Source organism: Macaca nemestrina, chromosome 7 (genome assembly GCF_043159975.1).
Source record: "Macaca nemestrina isolate mMacNem1 chromosome 7, mMacNem.hap1, whole genome shotgun sequence".
In the NCBI taxonomy this organism is placed as follows: domain Eukaryota; kingdom Metazoa; phylum Chordata; class Mammalia; order Primates; family Cercopithecidae; genus Macaca; species Macaca nemestrina.
In genome coordinates, this window is record NC_092131.1 from 121,606,478 (window position 1) to 121,631,769 (window position 25,292).

Consider the following 25,292-nt stretch of genomic DNA (forward strand, 5'->3'; position numbering starts at 1 on the left):
ATGGCCCTGCTAAATCCTAAGGTGAATGAGATTTGCCTTCCATGTGTCCAGAAGGAGAGGAAAACTGAATGGTGGTGAATACTGGTTCTGTTTGCCATATCACAGTAAAATGAGTAATAATAAAAACATAACAAAGACTTGCAGTTTCTGGTAAAGACAAGTTAGATTATTTGAACATAAATTTCCCCTGAAAACAACTAAAAATACAACTTTAAAAATGTTTTCTGGGAGGCATCAAAAAGCTGGCAAGAGAGTAAAGAATTACCCAGCCAAAATTGAAAGGAAAACAATAATCTAGAAAGAGAAGCATTCTCAAAAGTTACTTTTCCCATGAGGGCATTGGCCAATCCTGAACATTTTTGAATTTTCACTTTTACAGTCTCACAGGGAGAGTGGACAAAAACCAGAGCCTTAAGGAGGATGTTGAGGGCTCATCATTTCACTTTCCTGCTCAGAAACTGTTACCATCACTTACTACATTAAATTCAAACTCCTGCCTTCACAGAAGCAGCACATCCCCTCTCACCCTGACCATTTCAACTCATCCCAGCCATCATCTCTATTCTACAAGGTCCAGTCTCCATTTGAGCCCCACATGCTATGGCAACCATGGTCATCTCCAACTCCATGGCTGTGCTTGTGTTATTTATATGTCCAGAAGGATCTGCCAGTTCCATTTGGGAACCCCAACCCACTCACACTCTCTACAAAACATCTCTCTCCTCTTACAGCCTATGATGCCCTCCCCTCTCCCTTTTTATAATCATTCTTTGATTCTTCCTACTGTTTCATGGGAATTCCTTATGGTGCTTTGGTAAAACTTGAGGCTAATTTGACATACAATACCTTGTATATATTTGAAGTGTACAATTAGGTAAGTTTTCACATACACCTGTGCAGCCATCATCTCAGGCATGAAATAAACAAATCTATTTCCTGCAAAAGCTTTCTCGTTCTTTTGTAATCCCTTCTTCTGTTGCTCCACATCCTTGTCCTCTGTTCCTGAAACCATTGATCAGCTTTCTATCACTATACAATAGTTAGCATGTTCTAGAATTCTGTATAAATGGAATCATATAATAGCACTTTTTTTAGTATGACTCTTTAATCTTTGCGTAGTTGTTTTAAGATTCATCCATGTTGTAGCAGATGCCAATAGTTCATTCCTTTTTATTGCTGAGTAAAATTCCATTGTCCGTATATGTATGAGTTCACTTCTGGTCTCCCTAATCTATTCATTGATCTATTTGTCTATCTTTATGCCAATACCACACTGTCTTGATTACTGTAGCTTTATAATAAATCTTGAAATCATGTAGAGCTAGTCCTCCAACTCCATGCTTTTTTAAAGCTGTATTGGCTATTGTAGGTCCTTTGCATTTCCAAGTGAATTTTATAATCAATTTTTTAATTTCTAGAAAAATACCTGCATAAATAAAACAAACATATATGTGTACAACTGGTTCTTCACAAAGGCACAAAAGACAACTCATTCAACAAATAATGCCAGGAAAATTAGATACATATATGCAAAACAGATGAACTTGGACCCATATCTCACATCACATACAAATATCAATCCAAATGGATCATAGACCTAAATGTAAAACTAAAAGCTATAAAGCTTCTAGAAGAAAAATTGACAAAATAGTTATGACCTTGAATTAGGCAAATATTTCTTAGATAAGACACCAAAAACACAATCTGTGTAAAAGAACAAATTGATAAATTAGATGTTTAAAAATTCAAAAATTTTGCTTTTTAAAAGATTATGTTAAGAGAATAAAAGGACAAACCACAAACTGGAACAAAATCTTTGCAAAGCGTACACTGTTAAAGGGTGATCCAAAAGATATAATGAACTCCCAAAACTCAACAATAGGAAAACAAAGAGCATAATTGTTTAAATGAGCAAAAGATTTGAACAGACACTTCCTCAAAGATATATGGATGTCAAGAAGCACATGAAAAGATACTCAACATTATTAGTCATTAAAAAATCAAAATTAAAATCATAATGAGATACTACTACACACCTAGAAGAATAGTTCAAATTAAAATGACTATAGCAAGTGCTGGTAAAGATATGAAGAAACTGGAACTCTCATACACTGCTGGTAGGAATGTAAAATGATACAATCATTTTGGAAAACAATTTTGTAGTTTCTTAAAAAACTAATATATATCTACCATTTGATTCAGCCATCCCACTCATAAGTATTTACAAAAAGAAAAGAAAAAGGAAGCATATATCTGTACAGGAACTTACATATGAATTGTAGCAACTTTATTTGTAAAATCCCCAAACTGGAAACAACCCAACTTATCATCAGAAAGTGAGTGGATAAACAAATTGTGTTACAACGTGATACTGCTCAGCAATAAAAGGGAATGAACTAGGGATACGTGAAACCGCATGGGTGAATCTCTAAATGATTATGGTAAGTGAAAGGGCCAGATGCAACAGAGTACATGCTATAGAATTTCACTTATATAAAACTCTAGAAAATGCAAGTTAATATGAAGTGACAAGAAGCAAATAAGTAGGTACTGGGGATAAGATTCAAAGGGGATGTGCAGACTTTTGGTGACAATGAAAATGTTCAACATCAGTGAGAACACATGGACACAGAGAGGGGAACAACACACACCAGGGCCTGTTGGGGGGTAGGGGATGAGGGGAGTGAACTTAGAGGACAGGTCAATAGGTGCAGCAAACCACCCCAGCACATGTATACCTATGAAACAAACCTGCATGTTCCAAACATGTATCCCAAAACTTAAAGTAAAATGAATTCAAAAGAAAAAAGAAAAATATGAAAATAGTCATTATCTTAATTGTGATGATGGTTCACAGTGTATACATATGTCAAAAGGATCAAATTTTACATTATATGCACATTATTGTATGTCAATTATAGCTCAACAATGCTGCTCAAAATAATATGTAAATAATTTTATTCCAAAACATGTATTAACTTAGAAACAATGGATAATTTCTTAAAATAATGTATCCTTTCAAATCTGACTCAGGAAGAAATATAAAACCCGAATAGCTAGGAGTGGTAGATGCTGTTTGGGTGCCCGGTACAGATTCCCTTTACCAGATAGCTCACTCATCCCCAGCTGCTCTGTTAACTGCTTAGTTTTTACAGCTTCCCCCTTCTCCCAAGAATTACCCTAAATCTGGGTCAGAAAAAAATAGCATCTTCTCCTCAGCCCACAGTCTATGACTGACTAAAGCAAGAATAAAAATGGGAGCCCCCTTGCACTAAAGAGGGACAATTCTGCAGCTAGATGCATTCTCTCTACACTCCTCCTCTGGGAATCCAGCCAAAGCTAGACCTTACCTGAAATCACCTCTTTCTGGGCCTTTCCCTCTTCTCAATCCTGCTTCCCTACCTTCCTTAGAGGTTTTTCCTGAAGATCACCCCCTTGATACAACACAGGAGCCCAAATCACTGTCCCAGGTGTTGGTTTTACTAAACCCAACTTAAGAACCCCTATAACCATTAAGTAAAAACAATTAGTATTTAAAATCTGAAACTCAGGTACTTGATGAAAGAGAGGGCTCTGGACACAGATTGCCAGACTGGGGAGTTCCAATACCAAACTACCACTTCCCAGCTGTCTGACCTTGGGCAGGTCACCTAATCTCTCTAAGCCTTGGTTTCCTCATTTGTGAATGAAGACAATAATCATACCTACACACTATGAACATGTATGTATGAATGTGTATGGATGAATACACACACACACACACACACACACACACACACGAGTCCCACCTGGTCCAGATGGTTTTACCAGCAAGATCTACTTACAAAAAAAACCTGTGAGTACACAATCAAGAAACATTTCATTTCAAACTTAAACTTTTTCAGAGAATATAAAATGAGGGATCACCCCCCAGTTCATTTTATGAGGCTGATATAAACCTGATATCAAGCTAGACAATGAGTATGAAATGGGAAAACTCTGGGCTAATCTCATTTATAAGCACAAATCCAAAAAATCATAATCAAAAGATTAGTTTTGCTTTATTCATTTTGGTTTTGTGTGTATGCTGTAAGGACCCAATTTCATTTTTGTTCATGTGGAAAACAAACTGTCTTATCACCATTCATTGACCTGCAGTGCCACCTCTATCATTTCTAAATTTTCCACCTATTCAAGGTCATGTTCTAGGCCCTCTGTTCTGTTTTTGTGGGTCAGTTTATCTATTCCTGTGTCTTATCACAGTATTTTAATTACTACAACTTTTAAAATCTTGTCATCTGGTACCATCATCTTCCAAATGTCGTTACTATCCTTCAAAATTGTCTTAGCTATTTTCAGTTCTTTGCTCTTCTGTATGAATTATAGAATCATTTGTCATTTTTAATGAAAAATCTCATGGATATTTTCATTGTAATCACATTAGGGGAAACCAATTTATGCTATCTCAGCAATATCTGATGGCATAGGAAAAAGTATCATATTCACAATAATGCTTGCTACCTAGTAATAGGATGAAAAAGAAATGTATATGATCTCTATGAAGAAACCTAAACACTTTAATTAGGGATTACAAACTGAAGATGAACTTTTTAGAGTAACAGTTTATGTTTCTGGATTGGAAGATTTGATCTTTTAAAAATGTTAATTAGTACCAAATAACTAAATGATATAATAGAATCCCCCAATCATAATCCCAGTATAATTTTAATAATAAAATGATTTTAAGAAATAATTTGTCCAGTGAAGAGAACTGAGAGTGGACTCGACCCACAATTTGTGAAAGCAAATTGAAACTCTACGATAATTTAAATGATGTGCTGTGATGCTGGTACAGAAAGACAAATACATCAATGGAATGTCACAGAATGAAACAGAATGGGATGGGCGAGTTCAATAATTTTAAAATAAAGAATTTAGCATATTATATGGTATTATAAAGATGGCATTTCAAATCAGTGAGTGATACAAGGATGCTTTTGGCTTTAAGTAAACTAAAAACCAACTACAGCTATATTAAATGATACAAGAATATATTATCTCACATAACAGGAAGCTCAGAGGTGGTGTGGGCTCCAAGCATTACATCATCAGGATCCCTTTCTCTGCTCTCCTCTTGGCTTTGCTTTCCTTTTCTTTATCCTTAGACTCTATTCTCCCATGTTACAAGTAGGTTGTCAAACCAAACTACTGAACAAACAAGCAAATAAACAAATAACATGTCTATTTGGTCATGTCCAGTAAAAGGATGTCCTTCAGTCGTGGGATGAATGTCCTTTTGTTCCCTCAATTGGCCTGACTTAGGTCCTGTACCCATCTCTGGATCTAAGGCATTGATAAGGGGAAAGCCATGTGCTGACTGGCTTATGCTGGAGCCCTTAACCAATCACTGGTAAAGAGAATGGAACTGCCATGACTAATTTAGAACAATCATGACTTCTCTTTGAGCTGGGGATGGGGTGAGCTTCCCTTGAATCAAAAAAGCTGCAAAGATAGATGGTGGCTACATGAACAAAGTCAGGATCTGATAGGAAGTAGAAAGAGGAATCAAATTGAGGAGGCAACCAACAGTGCCTACTGCAGCACAAACAGGATTAACCACTTACTAAATTGTAATAGCGTAAGAAAAATTAACTTGGACCCTTAACTTTCAGGCATCCTTTGTGTGTAAGACCAGGAGTGTCTGTGATGCTGCCAGAGGAGACAGATGGCTCTAGAAGGGAGATCCAGGTGGTCTTATTTCATCAGGCTGATATTTGGATAGGTTCACATTGTCAGGACTTCAACCTCTTCTATCTTTTAATTACCTCTTTCCCTTCTCTTTCACTTTCCTCCAATCCTTATGCATAAGGATTATCTTTTCCTTCATTGAGGACCACTAGATTTTCGTACTATGATTTCAAAAGGGACTCTTTCACAATCTCTGCTAGAATGGACCACAGAATTGCTTTTAGTTTAGGAGTCTTGGTGAGAATTGTCAGACTCTTTTCCTGTGTTGCTGTAATCAGATATTGTTATAGGTATAAAACACTGGCCTCTTTTGATTTCCTGAGGCCCATTCCCTATTTTTAGCATTCATCGCCAGGCAAATTGTGTGATGCAGATCCTGTCCTTCCCACTATATGCATGCCATTTTGTAACTCAGACTAGAGGACACAGAGTGCTATGAATTTCTCTGTATTACCTTTGGATGTAGAAATACCCATTTTTTTAAATTTTCCTTAGTAAAAGTAAAATTGATCCTAGGTTCATCTCCTTCTAACAAAGATGACAAGAAAGTCATCTCAGTCATCCTGGACCTCTCCCCGCTCTGTTCTGTGGAAGTCTTCAACAGCTCATAGCATTCAAGTTCAGGGAGCCCATTGATCTTCATGCTCATTAATAACCATGCTGATGTGTTCATTGTCCAAGCAGCAGGGTTTCTTCAAGGCAGGTGACTCAGAAGCCTTCCTGCCATGCTTAACGCAGCCCTGCCTACCAAAATGCACCATATGCCACTCCTCTCTAAGGTTTTCCTCTGAAAAGGAGCAAGTTCCACTCAAGGAACCCCAAACTTCTAAGCCTTTAAACAGCCCTCCAAACAACTCCAAATTTGTTTTATTTGATCATCATTCACACTTTTGTTTAGAATATTCAGGTAAATTTCTAGCAATTGTAATTATAGAAAAGGTATAATATGTATAGCCTATGTGACAGAAATTTTTACTTTACAAATGAGTTTAGAGATCAATATTTATAAAAATAACTGAGGATCTCAAGGAGATACTTGAGAAACAATGAGTGACAAGGTCAAAGTGGCTGACCTTAGAGGAGGGAGTGCATTCAATCTTGGGCGTAATCTGAATTAGACTGTGCCTCCAAATCTCTCCTCAAAGGATCTGGAAACAATATGGGCCTCTTTCCTAAAGTTAGAAGTGGGGGAATAAACATCCTAAAACTAGTCCTTTTTTTTATTTAACTGAGTTTATTTCAGTAGTCTAGGAGATAACCTAAGGGTAATCTCCAGAGTACCTGTTCTGGATTGGAACAGTCCAGAGAATCAGCGAGTCTGAATAAAATTTGAAGTACAGAGTACAAAAATTTAAGAGACCACAGAGACCGTCAAGCTAATTCACTTTATACTTGCTGTCCTGCCCTTGAATAAGAGCTCATGGAAATCAGCTTACATTAACACTTATGAACATTAGAAATAGGGCCCAAGGAGGGATATCCACTGATGATAAGTCCCTGCCACTAGCAGATGGCAGGTGCAGCCCTGAGGGGTTGAGCATCAGGGGCCAAGTAAAGAAACTCACCCCTCGGAGTGGCAATGCACCTTCTCATTCATTGGGCTGTGCTTTTTTTAACCAGGAGAGATACCATAATACTTGTCTGATTAAAATCTAATTTTGTAAATTATGTGTTCATAAAATATTGGGTGTTTGGTTGATGTTACTAGGCAGTCATGTCAATTCATCTTAAGGAAAAGGTAATACTTGAGATTGCACTGAGAAAAAGTGGAAAATACTATTGAAGGATTGCAATATATAATTTATTGACATATTAGAAACATCTAAATGGTGTCATTACATGGATTTTGATACATCTCTGAGCACATCATCAGCTTGAGACTAGGATTGAACACTGTAGAGAATCAGTTCAAGCAGCACATGATACATCGGAGGCACCAACACAGAAAAAGGAGGAAGGTCAGACACAACCTACATTTGCAAGGTACCATTTACTGATGAAGTTCTAAGAGAGTTGACAATGGGTTTTTTAAGAAGAAAAAAAAAAGCTTTGGAATGTCTAGAAATTAAACCAAAGGTCCAGACTTTAAACTTTAGTCTCACATTCTGTAATATATTTTGATAAACAGTCCAGAAACGCTTAAGCAGTTGAATTACTGAAACTATAGTTTGCAGCTAACTTGTAAGTGACTCCAGGATTCCAAAACGACAAGCTAACCTCTGATCTAGAAATCATATTTGAATCTAAAATATACTTTTAAAAAGCATTCTTATGAGGTTCATTGACATGGACAAAATTGCATATGTATGCATAATCTATGAGAAAGTATTTTGGTTGTTGTACTGGTATAGAACAGTCTAATTCAGCTAACTCATCGTCAAGTAGTGATGAGATAAGATACTATCCTGATGACTGTCTATTGAAAGGCTGATGCAAAGGTCATGACTGACTGATGCAGGCAATGAGTGGCATGAGAGTACCTGATATTACACATTTGTGCAATGGACTGGCTATCCTGAATGAGCAACTCATCATGTTTGGTGTTTCACCTAAGCTAATTACTATAAATGGACCACATTCACTACTTAGGAAATATTGGGTTTCCAAATCTTAGCTAAAGGTTTAGAAAAAAAATTGCTGCGATGCAGTGTCTTGCTAAACTCACAGCTGGATACTACCACCAGAGGTCAGTTTTAACTGACACTAACAACAGCTGGAAAAGTATGGAAAATGTGTTCTCTGTGTGTGTGCATGTGTATGTTTGCATTTAATGAGCTGCTGAGAATGATGGTTGTCATATGATTCTCTTTTTAATGCACTGGAAAGTTGTTTCTTTGCCCGGCATAGCTTCTACTCGGTAAGAACTATTAATGATTAAATGGTTCTGAAAATAACAGAGTTGTCCACACTAAACCACGTTCATGAGCTATAGATTTTTACTAATTTTTGTGCTTTTCTTATTTTCTTCCCTTCCTACAAAGTATGAGACCATTAGCACTCATGTTGGAGTGTGTTGGCCAAGAATCCTGAAGGCCCAACACTAGTATTGATTAGTCATCTTACTAAAGCACAATTTGAATTGTCTTAAGTTAACAGGAGAGCTTAGCTGGCCAGTCAGCACTCACATTTCCATACAGCTTTGTTGTTCTTGACGTATACAATAGGTCTAGCAGTGGAGATCAACGGAGGTGATGCACCCAGGAGACATCTGGCCTTGTCTAGAGACATTTTTGGTTGTCACAACTGGGGAGAGGGTGTTACTGCTATCTAGTGAGTGGAGGCCAGAAACGCTGCTAAACATCCTACGACACACAGCACAGATAGCCCTCCAAACAACTCCAAGTTTGTTTTGTTTAACCATCATTAACACTTTTGTTTGGAATATTCAGATAAATTTCTAGCAAACGTAGTTATAGAAAAATTGTATAATATGTAGAGTTTATGTGGCAGAATTTTTTACTTTACACATGAGTTTAGAGATCAGTACTTATAAAAATAACTGGGGATCTCATGGAGATACTTGAACTTTTCCAGAGAAACTTTATTCCATTTTGTGTAGCATGTGTATTATTTGAGATATTGCTTCAGCAGTCTCAAGAAATACATTAAAATTAGCTACTTCTTTTTCAGTGACTTCTACCTGTGCCAGGCACAATGGCAGGCACTTTCATTCATTGTGTCATTTAATTTTCACCACAACCTTATAAGGTGCAGCATTAGTAATCCTGTTTTACAGATGAGGGAACAGAGATGCAGAGAAGTTAAGCTGCCTGCTCAAGGTCACACAGCTGGTAAATGATCAGACTGGTATGCAAACCCAGATATGTCAAGCTCAAAGCCCTTACTCTTTCCTTTACATGATGCTGTCCTCAGGAACTAGTGAACTTTTTAACCATAGAACAAATAGATCTCAGCAGCACAAGAGGAAACATAAATGGAAGTAACCAAAAATATATTCATCTAAGATATGGCTACATTATACCAAACATGCTAAGTCTCTGCTTTCCTTCTTGGGTTTGCTCAAAGCAGCCTAAAAGGGTTGTGCACGTTATTTCTACAAATCTCCTCTCACCTAGATAGTTCAGAAAGAGAAGAAACCACATTTTTCTTCAATTATCTAGATGACTGAGGGGGAAATGATAGTTTGCATCCCCTAAAATTTTTAGGCTGCAAAGTGAATTGTCCTCACTGCTTCTCACCTGAGAACCACCCACTTTACCGTTTAAACTATGCACAACCCCTCCTCAGTTATCATTCTGGTTTGGGTAGATCTCGTCGAGTTTTAAGAATAATATGGAAATGCTCCTTATATCTGTAATCTATAATTGTATCACATTCAACTCCAAGTTAGTTAACCTTGACTGTTTTTCACAAGATTTCAACACAAGAGCCTGTGTCAGGGGAGGGGTCTTGGGAAAGTTTCATTTCTGGAGCAAGATTTGTCTCTAAGGCATAAGCTACCGTGACATATCACAATTCAGGGGCCACATAGATGGGATATTTGGGTACTCAGAGCACATACAAATTAGTATGTGAACAAAATATATTACTGGATTGCTGAATGAGTTCAACCACACCACGAATTACAGTGCCCTGACAGAGTCAGAGCCAGGACCCACAGGCCAGAGCCTCTTCCATGGGGGAATTCTGCTTCTACTCCATCAGATAGAACCCAGACACCCAGATTTAGTCACTGAGGGATTGGTTTGGGGCTTTTGTACATTCTAACAAATGTTAAAGCCTCATTTTCTATGTAGGCACTTTATAGATTTATTACAAATGACATACTCCAAATATTACCTCCTGATTTAAATTCTTGTTTTCTGTTTGTCTGATAGAAAATTACTGATGTCCTCAGCTTAGATCATTGTACTTGCTGTGTTACTGCTGAACTCCAAAGGCTTTCTTCCTTTGCAGAATTTTTAAAAATTTATCTTTAAAACCCAATTATCGTGAGTTCTTTTCAAGGAGGCCTTTAAAAACCCAGGGATTATTCTCAGAAGTGAAGCAGCATTCTGCTTTTATATCTTCTGAAGTGGCCACACTTCAACATTAAGGAATGATCAGGAAGCAGTCTCATCCATAGTCCCTTCCGTAAACTATATTGATTATTTTAAGCCTTTCTAAAGCTTCTAGGTCATGATTTCTTCAAAATCAGACAGCTGCTTCATTTGTTCGATTTGCATAGAATGCCTTCTGAGGAGCTTCTTTTTACTTCTTAAGTCAACTCTCTTTGGTGAACTTGGAGCAACAGGAACCATAGATTTTAAGCCACTAGTAAGAGGGGAAGAAGGTTTGCTGCTAGATCTAATATCCGGAATAGGTGGGTTCAGATTCACATTTAAAGGCGGCAGGAAGCCAGGCCTAGTGTGAGAAATGCGATCAAGGAGCAGAGTTCCAGAACCTCGTCGTTCTAGAAGATGTGGCGGCCTGCGGCGGCCTGAGCTGGGGGATGTGCTAGGTACAGTGTCCAGGGACTCCCGAGAGCCGTGGAAAAGAGACAAGTGAGAGCTGTTGAGCTTCTTTCTATCTAAAGGTCCTTTGCCAGATTCAAGGGAAATGGAGTTGGGAGGGTCAGGCCCTGGCTGTAAATCTAAGTCATAGAGGTCATTTTCCAGCCATTTGAGGGATGCTGGCTCTTTGAGAGCAGAAGGTCCTGATGGACCTATACCACATTTCTCTTGGTCAACAGGCAGAGTTCCTCTCCTGGCCAGACGCGGGTGGGGAGTCTGACCTTTTTCATAGGCTGCTTTCCAGGATGCCGGTGCTGAAGAGACTGGAATCTTCAGAACCTGCTCTGTGACTGTGTGAAAGAGGGTGGGGTCTTTGCTATCGATACTGTTGGTTCTGGAGAGGGGCCCCCTTTTAGGGAAGGACACATCACTGATGCTCTTGATGACCTCGTTTTCTGTGCTGGCACCACGGGTCTCATCCTGACGCGTTGAGGCTGCCAGCACCGAGGGCGCGATCAGGCCCCAAGGTTCAGACTGGAGCCTCTTCAGTTGGGGCAAACGGGCCCTTTTGAGATTACTGACCTTCCTAGTGGGTGACCCAGGCTCATTAACAGCCTTGGAGGTGTTACAACTGCTTGGATGCCCTACTTGGAGGCTGAAGAAGTCATCTTCCTTCTCCGTAAGTGGAGAGTCCAGGCCTGGAGACTTCAGCTCTATGTCAGAGGGAGATGCATACAGTGGAGGTGAATGCCTGTCTTCTACTTTGGGTGAAGGAGGGACATTAAGATACTGTTTGGTAGTTTTGGTGCCTGAAGACGATTTATCTGTTGTTATAATAATCACCTCCTTCCCTTTGGCTTTGCAGGCATCAAGGAGATGTTTCAATGCATCCTTGTCATCTGCATTTATTGCATAAACCAGAGCCGAAGCCCCAGTGCGATCCTCAAGGCTGGGGTCTGCTCCATTCTCCAGTAATAAGGAGACCACTTCTCCCCCGGCTCTTCTGATACAGGCATGGATGAGGGCAGTCTTGCCAGACTTATCTTGGATATTGGGGTCTGCCCTGTTGTCCAGCAGGTACTTCACCATCTTGGACTTGCTGATGCTTTGCTGGTCCACATGCTTGGTGATGCATGCCACCATGAGAGCTGTTTCGCCTTTGTCATTGCTTTCATTGATATAAGCTCCCCCTTCCAACAGCAGTCTGGTCAACCTGAGCCTCCCCAGCCACACAGCCTTTAACAAAGAGTTTCCATCAGTCCTTAATTCAGTGTCATCATCCATCATATTGGCTACAGTTTAGAGTACCTATGCCACAGTAGCAATCAAACCTAGCAAAGGAAGAAGAGGGAAAAAATGTTATATATTTTATAGCAGATCTGTGCAGCATGCTTGTTACAGGGTCTGGGTACAGTCATATCCCAACCTGATCCCAACTTATATTGACTTGGCCAACTTATCTAACATTGCTGAGTTAGTTTCTGTGTCTGTAATAATGTGTCACGGGGGGAGGGGGGATAGTAGTAACCTACCTCATAGGGTCATTGTAAAGACTGCCTAAGAGAGTATGTATAAAACATCCACATGAAAAGCAGTTAACATAATGCCTAGCATAGAGTAAATATTTGTTTAAATGCAAGATGTTATTATGTTGACTGCACAGCACTTACCACAAATGTAGAACTCTACATTCCTTAGAAAAAGTTTGAATTATTTTCTTCACTGCTGTGTCCTCAGCATTTAGCAATGACTCACGTGTAATGAACAGGTCGCCTCATAAATAATTGTTTCATGTGTTGTTATTGGTGTGCATCAAAAAGACTATTAGGAAACACACCAAAATGTTCATCCTTATTCTAGGCAGTGGGATTATGAGTGGTTTCAGATTCTTCTTTTTACAGTTTTCCCAAAATAAATATGTGTGATTATTGTAATGGGGGTTGATGGGGTAGGGACAGTGAAAACAATTGTAAAACAAAATCAATCTAGTTATCCCTTTCCAGGTTGTAGTCCTCACTTTTCCAGCAGATGTCAGAATTCATATTCTTATTCAGAATAATGCCATGCTATTCCCTTCCCTCTGGTTGAACTGATAGGAGGCAGAGAATGGAGAAGGGGATTGCATTTTTGCTCACAAATGTTAGGAAATAAAGCTCAGACCAAAGTTTTCTCAGCTGAGGTTTGTCAAACCTGAGTTTTCTATTTTGATTTTTTTGTCAGTTCCCTAATTCCTGGACTCAAAATCTTCAACCTATGTGTTGCTTGAGGGGCCCTTCACAAATAAGAAGAGGTAGGTATCCCAGTCTTGATGCTCCGCCAGCCCACGGGTACCACACTGGCCATGTCTCTGCCAGTACAGCACCTTCACATAGGCTTTTTGTGCCTCCAGGCTCCTAATGAGCAGATGGCTCATGTGGTCTACCTGCCACAATGCCTGAGTTTCCTCCTCATCTGATTCACATCATTCTTTCTCTTACGCTATTTGCCTAATCACTTATTTATTTATTTATATTACTCTATTAAGTTGGAAGGCAAAAGCTTTTCTTGGTTGAAGTTGAGAGATGGATATATATGCCTTTGAAAAATTTAATATGTGAATAGATACTTGCTATTAAAATAAAACAAACAAACTACATGTAAGTATATAAAGAGGAAGAGGTCTTCTTTATTCATCCCCCACTCCTCCTTGAAAACTCCTCTTCAGAAGTAACCATGGCTAAGAGTCTAGTGTGTATCTTTCTGCTTCTTCAAATGCATTGTTCTGATAACTACATGAGTCTGATGTTGTTGTGTTTATGTGTTCTGCTAGATTTCCTGCAAAACTACCACCATTCGAGGGCACTGTGTGGTTATTAAATACATTGACAACAAGTCTCCATTTCTGTCTCTCCATCTCCTTTCTGTCTTCTTCATTCTCCTACTGATATCTGTGTGTGTATGTGTGTGTGTGTGTGTGTGGTGTGTGTGGGGTGTGTGTGTGTGATGGTCTTTCTCTCTCCTCTCTTTCTGTCAATTTTAATTATTTTTACTCCTCTGTGGTCCTACACACCATTGCTGTGTTAAAGCCGTATGCATCAATAAGCTTTTCAGTCTCTGAACCCTGGAGATTTGAAACAGAATTTCCAAAGACTAGATAAATGAGTGGAATGTCCAGAGAAAGCGTGCTTCTTTCCATTTCATCAAAGCGGTCCTTTTTCTCCTGGCCTCAGTCTACCTCTCTAGAATCATTCTCTGCCACTCCAGTCTTCTTCACATTCTATCTTCAAATCTCATTTCTCAAATGCACCATTCTTCATGTGTTTTTCCTCTTGGCACTGTTCATGTTTCTAACTATAAGGCCTCCCTGCTCTTCTTTAATTATTCATCATCCCCCAAACTTCAGCTCAAATGTTACTTCCTTTGTACTCAGGAGGAAAATCACTCAAGATCAAAGAGGGAGGGTTGAGTGAAATTACAGTGACTCATCATCAGACTATATAAAGAACTCCTACAAATCACTTCCTCCAAAAGAGGATACACAAATGACCAATAAGCACATAAAAAGATACCCAGCCTCATTAGTACTCAAGGAAAATCAAATTAAAGTAAAACAAAATACCATTTTAGAATGGCTAAAATTAGACAGACTGACAATATCAAGAGGCACGCAGACAGGAAGCAACAGGAACCTGTTGGTAGTATAAATAAATTGAACTAGACTGAACCAAAGCCCACACTCGGACACAGTAATTCCATGCCTAGGTTTACACCTGTGGTAGTTTGCAAACAATGGCCATGAGGTCCTCCCATCCTCATATGTACACTAGGAGTCAGCCTTGTATCTCGCTTTCAGCCATAAAATGTAACTGTGTGACTTCCAAGGCAAAGCCTGAGTAGGCCTTACAGCTTCCAAGTTTGCTGTCTTGGAACTCAGCTGCTGTGTAAAGAAGTCTGGAATACCTACCAGGAAGGGTACATGAAGTTTTAGCTGGTAGCGCCAACTAACTGCAAGAATGTGAGTGAGACAATCTCAGCCCAGCCAGCCCCAGCCAGCCCCTAGAGGATTGCAACTGCATTAGAGAACCCAGGTGAGACCAGTGGAAGAAACACCCAGAGCCTGGGCCAAGTGTAGCAATATTAGAGAATAAACTAGTATGTGTACCAAAAGACGATCAGCAGCCCTATTCATAAAAGACAAAAACTGGAAACAACCCATCAAGAAGAAAATAAGCTGGGCATGATGGCTCACAAGTGTAATCCCAGCAATTTGGGAAGCCAAGGAGGATCACTTGAGACCAGGAGGTTGAGACCAGCTGAGGCAACATAGTGACACTCTGCCTCTACCAAAAAAAACAAAAAACAAAAAACAAAAAAAAACCGGGTGTTGTGGCTTGCACATATAGGCCTAGCTTCTGAGGAGGCTGAGGCAGGTGGATCACTGGAGCCCAGGAGTTTGAGACTGCAGTGAGCTATGATCACACCACTGCACTCCAGCCTGGGTGACAGAGTGAGAATCCATCTCAAGAAGAAGGAGAAGGAGAAGGAGGGGAGGGAGAGGAAGGAGGGGAAGGAGGAGAAGAAGAGGAAGAGGAAGAGGAAGAGGAAGAGGAAGAAGAAGAAGAAGAAGAAGAAGAAGAAGAAGAAGAAGAAGAAGAAGAAGAGGAGGAGGAGGAAGAAGAAGGAGGAAAATAGATAAAGAAAATGTAATATCTTCATACTCTGGAATACTATACACCATATTTGTATATGCTCTCTCTCTTTTTCTCTTGCACACGTGCATGCACACACACATACATACAAAAACACACACATACATATACAAAACTAGATGCCACATCCCCTGTGTTCCTTAATTCTTTGCAACTTTCTTTGAGTATCAGTCTTGTTAATCACCTGGGTCAGCCCCCTCCACAGAGCCCTGCACCCCTCAAACTAGAAATACTGTCTTTTCTCCCTTCTCAGCTGTGTGATAATTAGAAAGTAGGATAAAGGAAAAGATGGAAGAAAGGAGAAAAAGAAGGAAAGGAAAGTGGGAAGGAAGACGGATGGATAATTGGGTTACCTTTTATGTTACGTGCGGTGCAAATCACTTACCTCTAGTCTAGCTCAGAGTCAAGAGAGAGAGGAAGGGAGGCAGGAAAGGAGGCAAAGAAGAAAGAAATGGAGGAAAGATGGTGTATGTAGGAGAATCCTTCTCTCTCTTCAGTTGGAATCAGTGGCCTCCTCCTCCCCTATGCTCAGGTCTTGTCCCTATTTTAACTCTTCCCTTTCAGCACCTAAGGAGGCATCAGGTTGCAAATAAGGCATCCAGGTTCTTTTCTGTGGTCTGGAATATTTATATCTAGCCCACCAATAGGCATAACATTCTGTGTGGTCAGTGAGTTCTTTTGCAAGTTGTCATTTTTTTCACTGTGGGCCTCCCATCTGAAATTCCTTAAATGATGAAATGCAAGAGCTTTGTCTGAGGACAGAATCAGGTGCTTACCTCACTCTTGCAGCCCAGATAAAATGTGCCAGGCTAACGTTAACTGTTAGCATGCTGCAATAATTGTACACTTTTCATTTTAAGAATACTGGGCTTGGCCAGGCATGGTGGCTCATGCCTGTAATCTCAGCACGTTGGGAGGCCAAGGCGGGTGGATCACCTGAGGTCAGGAGTTTGAGACCAGCTGGCCAATGTGGTGAAACCCCATCTCTACCAAAAATACAAAAATTAGCCGGGTGTGGTGGCGCATGCTTGCAATCCCAGCTACTTTGAAGACTGAGGCAGGAGAATCACTTGAACCCGGGAGGCAGAGGTTGCAGTTAGCCGAGATCGTGCCATTGCACTCCAGCCTGGGCAACAAGAGAGGAACTCCATCTCAAAAAAAAAAAAAAAGAATACTGGGCTTAAAAGACTGCTATTTACATGGCCTCAGTTGACAATAGCCTTACAAATTATGGCAGACTAAATTCATGCATCATGCCAGATATGCATAGCCATGCCTACTTTCCCTGCCTCTGCGTGTTACACACTCACCTTGCTTTCTTGCCTGAGTGGTCTTAGCAAAGTTCAAACCTTTCCCACAGTCTTAGTGTCAGGTCACTGCTGCTGTTGTCTGCTACAAATGGTGAACCCCCACACCTGGTTTCTGCTGACCAGAAGAAACTGACCCTGTCCTGACTTTCTCCAGCAGTTGCCTGGAAAAACCAGGTTACTCAACCAATAAGTATGAGGGAGTAACCCTTTGTAGAACAGATGTTGACCAATAGAAAATAGAGGATGGGAAAGAGATGTTACGTAAACGCTTCTCCCTCTTCTCACCCAATTGCCTTTTCCAAGATGCAATAGATTATACAATTTCCATAAGACAGAATAATCAGCGCATTTGCCATGAATCTGTGGCTAGCTCAATAATGTATTCCCTTGTATTTGCTCTTTCTCCTCCCTTGCGTCACTTTTCATTTTCCTTCATTCCTACTCCCCAGGGTTTATAGCCCAATAAACTGTTAATACGTATGTTTTTGCTCCAGACTGATGTTAACTGCCTCCCATGAACCATGAAATGCCCTGTCAGGTAGGTTTTTCTACCATTTCACAGATGAGGAAACTGAAGTCAAGAGTGAAGAAGTGACTTGCCCATGGTCATTCAGGAATCAATGAATGACTCTGACTCTCACAAGCTACAGTGACTCTTTCTTTCTGATATTATCCCTGCCTTCCCCTGCACACAGAGTGAGGCTGATGGTTTATATTATTTGACCTGCCCCATGTGCAGGACTGACTCAACCCTGGGTGGATTTTGAAATTAAGACTGAGAAACACCAGTTATGCTGGGCTGTTTGTAGAGAACTCTGGTTGTAAGAGTTGCATTTGTGGGTTAGCCACAAGGGCAGAGAAGCAGAAAAGGTGACGTGCAGAGGAAGAAGAATGAAGTAACCACACTGAGACGCTGAGATGAGAGGCAGGGAGAGAGTACTTTTCCTCTATCCTCTGAAGTTTCAACTGTCTTTGGAGTCCATGAACACCTTAGAAGACTTCCAATAAGTCAGCATGTTTTTGTTTATGGTAGCTTGAATTAACTTCTGTTACTTATAAGCAAGTAAACCTTGACTTAAACACTGGCATTACTTGCTCATTCATTCATTCATGATCAAACATATATCAACTATCTACTTGCTCATTCATTCATGATCAAACATGTATCGATTACCTACTCCAGGCTAGGTGTTAAGGATAAAGAGGTATAAAATTCAGGAATGGCTGCCAAGTAATCTACAATTTAGAAGGAAGGTGGATGTATATTTTAATGACAGTAATAAACATTTATGGTATGCTTGCCATGTGCCAAGCAATGTGCTGAAGACTTTATATGCATTGTGTCATTTAATCTTTACAGTAATACTATGAGGTGGGTACTATTATTATCCCCATTTTATGAAAAATGAAACTGAGTCTCAGGAAGGTAAAGTCACTTACCTCAAATCACCCAGGCAATATGTTGTGGAGCTGGAATTCAGATCCAGGCAGTCTAACCCCAAAGTCCACATTCTTAGCCTCTACATGACATAATTGTAGTGCAAAGTAATTAATAAGTCCCGGAATGGAAGACAAATATAAAACAAGGAGATGTGAGTGCCAGGAGGGTCTCGGGGTGCAGATTAGGAAAGGGCTCACAAAGAGAATAAAACTGAGCCAGAACTTGAAAAACATGAGTGGAAATTTGTTGAACCAAAAGGGGGAAGTCCTTACACTCAGGAGTAAGTACAAGTTCAAAGGCAAAAAGTAACAGAACATTGACATTTCAAGAACTTGATGGTTAGTGCATGGTGGTGGTTGGGAAGTGCACTGACGGAGCAAGCAAATATGGGGAGGTCGGCAGAAATCAGATTCCAAGTTCCTTGTAGCCTTGTCCTGCAGTTTGATGTTTGTTATGTGGAAATAGGGAACCACTAAAGAATTTTAAGGAAGAGAATGACATGATCATTGGCCACAGTGTGGGAGATGGATTGGGAGGCTTGGGGGTCGCCTAGGAGCCTCTGAGAGATGAAGAGGATCAGAAACAGCACAGCCGGGAGATAGAGAAAGACTCAAGCTGGAGAGATGTTTGAAAGGTAGAACTGAATAGCGGTCCATTTGACAAAAGTGTCAACCAAAATCTAATTTACCTTAATTTGAAAATTTATCTACTATTATGCATCACAGTGAATAAATATTAAAAACATGGAATACTAGAACTTTTTTATTATACTTTAAGTTCTAGGGTACATGTACACAACGTGCAGGTTTGTTACATATGTATACATGTGCCATGTTGGTGTGCTGCACCCATTAACTCATCATTTACATTAGGTATATTTCCTATTGCTATTCCCCGCCCCGCCCAAATAGGACCCGGTGTGTGGTGATCCCCTTCCTGTGTCCAAGTGATCTCATTGTTCAATTGGAATACTAGAACTATTAAGTGATTTACAGGATCTCTAAGCTTATTGGAGAGAAAAGAAACAATCTGGATTGAAAAAAGCTGATGCATTCCTAGAAAATGTTGAAATCCCATCCACTTTGGCTGCTCTGGGCAGAATATTTTTGTCTTAAAAAATTAGCAACCATAATGTGGGTTTTTTTCATGTGTATCATAAGAAGAGTAAACTGAGAAGTGAGCAAAGTTTGCCTGGTTCCTCCCTTGCTGTCCTCCTTGTCTCTACCCGCCAACCCTCCACCCCCACTCCATCCCTGCCATAACTTTCACCTCTCTGGGCTGTTTTCTGTTGGACGCATTTCCATTATAATGATGGCCAATATATTTTCCAATGGCACAGGGGCTGGAGAGGAAATACTGAAGATTAAAATATCACCAGTGTCAAAAATTAAAATGATGCCTCTTTCATGGAGGCAATAAGTAGATGTAAATGTTTGCTATCTTTGTCCTGAAGTCCTTTGATTATTTTATTGTCCCCAAAACTAAAGATGTCTTATATTTTTTAAGCTGAGAGGAGCCATCTTGTTCAATCTTCCTTGTTTAGAAACAGGAAACTTAAATACAGGGAATGAAACTTTTCTCTCTCTGAATCCAGGGTCTTTCACTCCCATGCCGTCTCACATCCTTGGCCTGAGTAATTTAGACCAAGATTACATATTAAAGGTCTGACGGCCAGTGTAGCCCACAGTCATGTCTTGCTTGGCTGCCACTGTGTTTTAAATCTTCTTTGAATGTTTTAAGATGGATTATTCACTGCTGAGTTTGAAAAGGCTCTGTCATTCTCCGTAGTCTTACAATTGGCCCGATTCAAACATTCAGGTTACTTAACATGCCTGTGTAGGGATGCCGGTTTGGGTATGAAAGTAAAATACATAGTATATAAAATCATGATGCTAGCATTTTGTCCTTCCTGTCACTTCATAGCTGCTTATCTCTTCAGAGTTGTTAGAAGGCCTAAATAAGCTAATGGATGTAAACCTTTATATAAACTTTAAAGTATGGTGTGCTCATGTGAACCATTAGAAATTATGTAACTAACACTTAATTACCTGAGTGCAGATACAATGTCATACACTTTATTCCCCTTCTTCGAGTCACACTGACATTGTATTTCCAGTCAAACATCCCTTGTTTGGCACAGTGAAGATCTCACAGAGGGTAAGGGATGAAATTATACAAAAAAGAAGAGTCCACAGACTTTTGCAGACATCTTCAAAGTTCCTAGACCTCCAAGAAAGGACTTGGATATACACTTTCTAGTACTTAGAGACCAGAGCAAGTTTCTAGGACCTTATAATATATATAATTTGTATTCATTCTATCTGTGGCTATAGCCTTAATCTTGTTTCACCTCTGCTTTCTTGACTACTTCGAATATATGCAAACCTGACATCTTGTGGAGCCTTATAAACTGCTTTAAATTCTTTGTGGAACAAAATCAATAATCAATAAATGTTTATGAGGTTGATCCATATGAAACTGCTGGTTTCAAAATGGTTTTAAAAAACATCAACGTCACGTATTTATAGTACTTGTCTAAATACACTTTAGTGCTGTAAATGCCCCATAATCCAAGCTCCTGAGGATGTGCCAGTCCATGTGGAAGGATTATAAGCTAGAGAGGTGGGAGATCTGTATTCTAATCCCAGCTCTGCTACTAAGTACCTGAGTAATTTCGGGCAAGCATCATTTTGCTAAACGAGTAGAATAACCCCAGTCCTGCCTACTTAACAAGATTGTTACAAGGATCAAATGATAGGCAATATGTCCACACTCTCTATTACACACTGAACTAAGCTCATCCAGAATTCCTCCCACTGAGCCCCGCTCTGTGTCCAGCCCCCTTGGAGTGTGCTGAGGGAAGTATTCACCACCGATTCTCCTTCTCTTCTAATTACCTGCTCCCTGCTTTCAGCCCCTAACACCCAACCACAATTCCCAGTTTCCAGTCTTTCCACACATATTATCTCCTTGGCCACCCTCCCCTGACACTTCTGCAAGGAAAGCATTATCAAGTATTTACAGATAGTTAAAATCTGAAGTTCAGACACATTTAGTAATTTTGTCTAAGGGCACACGTTTGTAAGTGCTATGGCTTTGATTTAAACTCTGTTGCTCTGACCCCAAGTTCAGAACTATTTCACGCAGGGAATTCCACTCAAGTATATCTTCCCACCACTGCAATCTGGCAGCGTTTAAGAGCGCAGCCATACCATTTGGTAGTTCCATAAACCTGGACAAGTTACTCGGCCTCTCTTGCTTCAGTTTTCTCATCTGTAAAATGGGGATGTTCATAGGACACAAATTTGTGGTGCACTGGCTTAGCACGGGGCCTTAGCACAGGGTAAGCGCTTAATAAATGCTAGATTTTTAAAGAAGTTTGGGTACACCTTCCGAAACCCAGGGAGGCCACACCGTTTGGCTGTAGTTTTCGCGGAAGCTTGGGAGATATCTTTACACTCCGCCTCTTCCTTCTGCAGTCACGGGAAGCAGTTACGAGCAGATCAGAAATCGAACACGTTTGCTTTTGCGATTCGAGAGCCCTTTCTGGCGCGGAGCTAGGGGCGGTGTTACGTAGCTGCCCTGAACTGAGAGCAACGGTGGCCGGGGGCTAGGGAGCCTGGCTGTCGGCGCTCACTGTGCGCCTTGGGCTGTGGGGCGCGGGCACTGTCCGAGGTACTGAACTCCGGGGCTCCGGCCGCGCCGGCAGAGTGTGCCGGCGTCCATTATTGCCAGTGTCTGTGGGCATCTTCCAGAAGGCCGAGCGTGGGGGTCAGGTGAAACCAGGGCGGTAAGTGCTTCTCCCATCATTTCCCAGAAATGCCTAGATGCCTACTTTTTACAATTTCGTGCACATTTTCAGGATCATAACCTCTCACCGCCAGTTCCTCACAGGTTTCTGCAAAAATTAACGACCTTTCTCCCCATTCAGTCCCTGCAAAAATCCAGACACCTATCGCCCAGTCCCGCTCCGCAACCATTTCCTACAAGAATCCAGGCCCCTACGCATCTCATCCCCACGCGTCAATGCAAAAATAAAAAATGTTAAATCCGCCTTCCATTCCCGTCTCCCACAATTTCCTGTGATAAAAGCAAGCTCTGTCCTACCAGTTCCCCACTCCTGCCTGTGGCTAAACAGCATGGACTGACTTCTCGGGAGCTCGAGGTCCCCACCCGGGTGACCAATGCAGACCCCTGGGGGGTGCGCTTACCTGGTGGGGACAGTCGCCGAGCGAGGCCACCTGGGTCCAAGCTATGGGTAGTGTCATTATTATTCCCAAAGCAAAATCAGGGGGCGTCTCGCACCCCTACCTGCAGCTGCGGGTTGGCTGGCAGAGGGCACTGCCAGACTGAACCAGCGCTGGGAGCTGGGGCTACTCCGGGCCCCAAGGGTCCTGTTGAGTCACTTGCCCAGAACTTCTTCAAGGTTCATGAATAAAACCTCTGCGTCAGTTCCTTCAAATCATTCCACCGCTCCTCCAAGTTGCGGTGTGAACAGGGGAGTTTTGAGTTTGGTTTGGTCTGGTTTTAAGAAAAAGAAAGAAGCATGAAAGAAAGATAGGAATCGCCCCCGGTTCCGCGCTGCGGGTGTGCAGGTCTCTGCGCAGCCCCAGCCCTCCGGCTTGGTCTTCGGCCGGCTGTGCTGGCTGACGACGCGCTGCTGCCCGCTGGCGCCGAAAGCAGCTCTCCAGCCGAGACGGGCGAGGGTTGTGTGGGTGTGCGAGCTGCGAGGAAGGAGGAAGGAGGGGGCCGCGGGGGTGGGGAAGTGCCTACCTGCAGCCTCGGCAGAGGCGCCTGCCGCCCCACCCCCTCGACCCTAGCTCTTGGGGCTCCGACTCACTCAGCAACTTAGCAGGGGGCTCCTACACTCCCCAAGGGTGAGCGCGGAGCAGGCGCGGCCACCCTTGGGGTCCGGAGAAGTGAAGGGACGCTCCCAAAGTCTGACGTTGCAGGTCTCAGACCCTGGCAGGGATTTGAACTTGTGTCTCCTTTGTTCTTTCTGCGGCCCTGCCCTCCTCGGCTTTCCTTCACATACGCCCTGGAATCTCAAGGCTGTTTGTCCACAGTGTAGGAAAGAGAGGGAGACAGGAGGGTGCCAGTGTGATCCTCAAAACTGGGGGGCAATCTGATGATCAGGGCTGGTTCCATGGCCATTGGATTTCATTCCAAATCCATGCTTTTGCCTGCGCGCTACCTATTCCCAGGGCTTCCCGTGGAGTCGTTCGCTGACAATCTTCGTTTCCGTTTTACAAAGTAGTTAATAGTTACTGTATATGATTGAAAGCATAAGGCATTGTATTTAGAAAGTAAGTGGCTCATGCTTGTAAATCGCAGTGCTTTGGGAGGCCAAGGCAGGAGGACCGCTTGAGGCCAGGAGTTCAAAACCAGCCTGGGCAACCTAGTGAGACTTACCAAAAAAAAAAAAAAAAAAAAAGTCTCTACGAAAAAAAAAACTAAAATGCTTTCCAAAAAAAAAAAATAGAAAGTGAGTGCCCCCTCCTCCCCCACCCTGCAGTGTCCTTCCCCAGTAATCAGTTCCCCAGAGGTAACCAGCATTTTTGTCTAGATACATGTATATGCACACAGGGGTTCTATTTGCCCTGTTTTTTAAATCCCTACTTCTTGAGTCATTTTTAGTAATTTATATTTTCCCAGGATATTGTCCATCTCATCTGCATTTTCAAATTTTCTGGCACAAAGTTACAAATAGTGTCACCTTTTATTTATTTTCATCTCTGATACTGTTCTGTGCCTTCTTCTTATTGCTGATATTGTTTATTTGTGTTTTCTGTTGCTCCATTCCCATTTTTTTCAATCAAGCTTGCTGGAGGATTATCAATTTTGTCTTTTAAGTGCAAAAATATTGTTCCATAAGTTGCCTTTATCACTTAGTGTCTATAGTATCAGTTAGAGAAATGTACCTTCCTAGTACCCAGTATTTATGATGACTGACTACTGTTTATGGACTTTTTCTCTCTAAAGCAGTTTCAAATACATGTCTTATCATTCATGGTTTCTAGATTTCCCATCTTGCCAAGGGAGGCTTCATACACCAGAATCACAATACAGTTCCCTAAATGTTCTAGTAAAGTATAGCTCTGTTGTTTAGATTATCATTTCATCTGGATATTGTATTTGTGCACAGGGTAAGGTAAGGATCTGACAAAAATGAGAACCCAATTGTCCCAACACCAATTCAAAAAGTCCATTCTTCTCTCACTGATTTGAATGCCGCCTTTATAACACTTTATATTTCTCAAAACAAACTCTACTTGGTTAATGTATGTTATTTTATACAAATACACTGCTAGATTGGAATTATTTATTTATGTTAATATAAGGTTTATTTCATCTATATTAATAAATAAAAATTGTGTTCTTTTTTCTTTTTAGGGGATAAGGGTTCTCATTCAGCTTTGGTGCAAGGTTATGGTAACTTTGTAGAATGATTTTGGAAGCATTCTGTTTTTTCCTACACTCTGGAATATTCAAATCATCAAGTTAACTATCTGTTCATTGAGAGTTTAATAGAACATGCCCATGAAACCATCTGGACTTGATGGGTTTTAGAAGGCTAGATCTTTGATTATCTTCTCAAATTCATTGATGATTGTTGGCATATTCATCATCTAACCCCTCCTGAGTCAATTTTGGGTAATTTGTATTTACCTAG

General features: G+C 40.9%; 1 protein-coding gene and 1 long non-coding RNA gene across 7 annotated transcripts in view; one reads left to right on the top strand and one right to left on the bottom strand.

Moving 5' to 3' along the window:
* Positions 1–7,512: 7,512 nt before the first annotated feature.
* Positions 7,513–23,332, bottom strand: LOC105493123 (ankyrin repeat domain 34C). The gene is made up of 2 exons (XM_011760572.3): positions 22,831–23,332; positions 7,513–12,511 (listed from the first exon to the last, which is right to left on the bottom strand). The coding sequence occupies exon 2, from the start codon at positions 12,465–12,467 to the stop codon at positions 10,860–10,862; it is 1,608 nt and encodes a 535-aa protein (XP_011758874.1). The 5' UTR covers positions 12,468–12,511; positions 22,831–23,332; the 3' UTR covers positions 7,513–10,859.
* The window catches only part of LOC105493122 (uncharacterized), a 170,691-nt gene continuing 167,400 nt past the window's right edge, over positions 22,002–25,292 (top strand). For 4 of the 6 annotated variants that reach the window (XR_011626283.1, XR_011626282.1, XR_011626286.1 and 1 more), the window contains exon 1: positions 22,005–22,409. This is a non-coding gene — a long non-coding RNA (uncharacterized lncRNA). Of the gene's footprint in view, positions 22,410–25,292 lie in introns of all 6 variants that reach the window. The other 2 variants (XR_011626284.1, XR_003020791.2) reach the window with 1 other exon arrangement.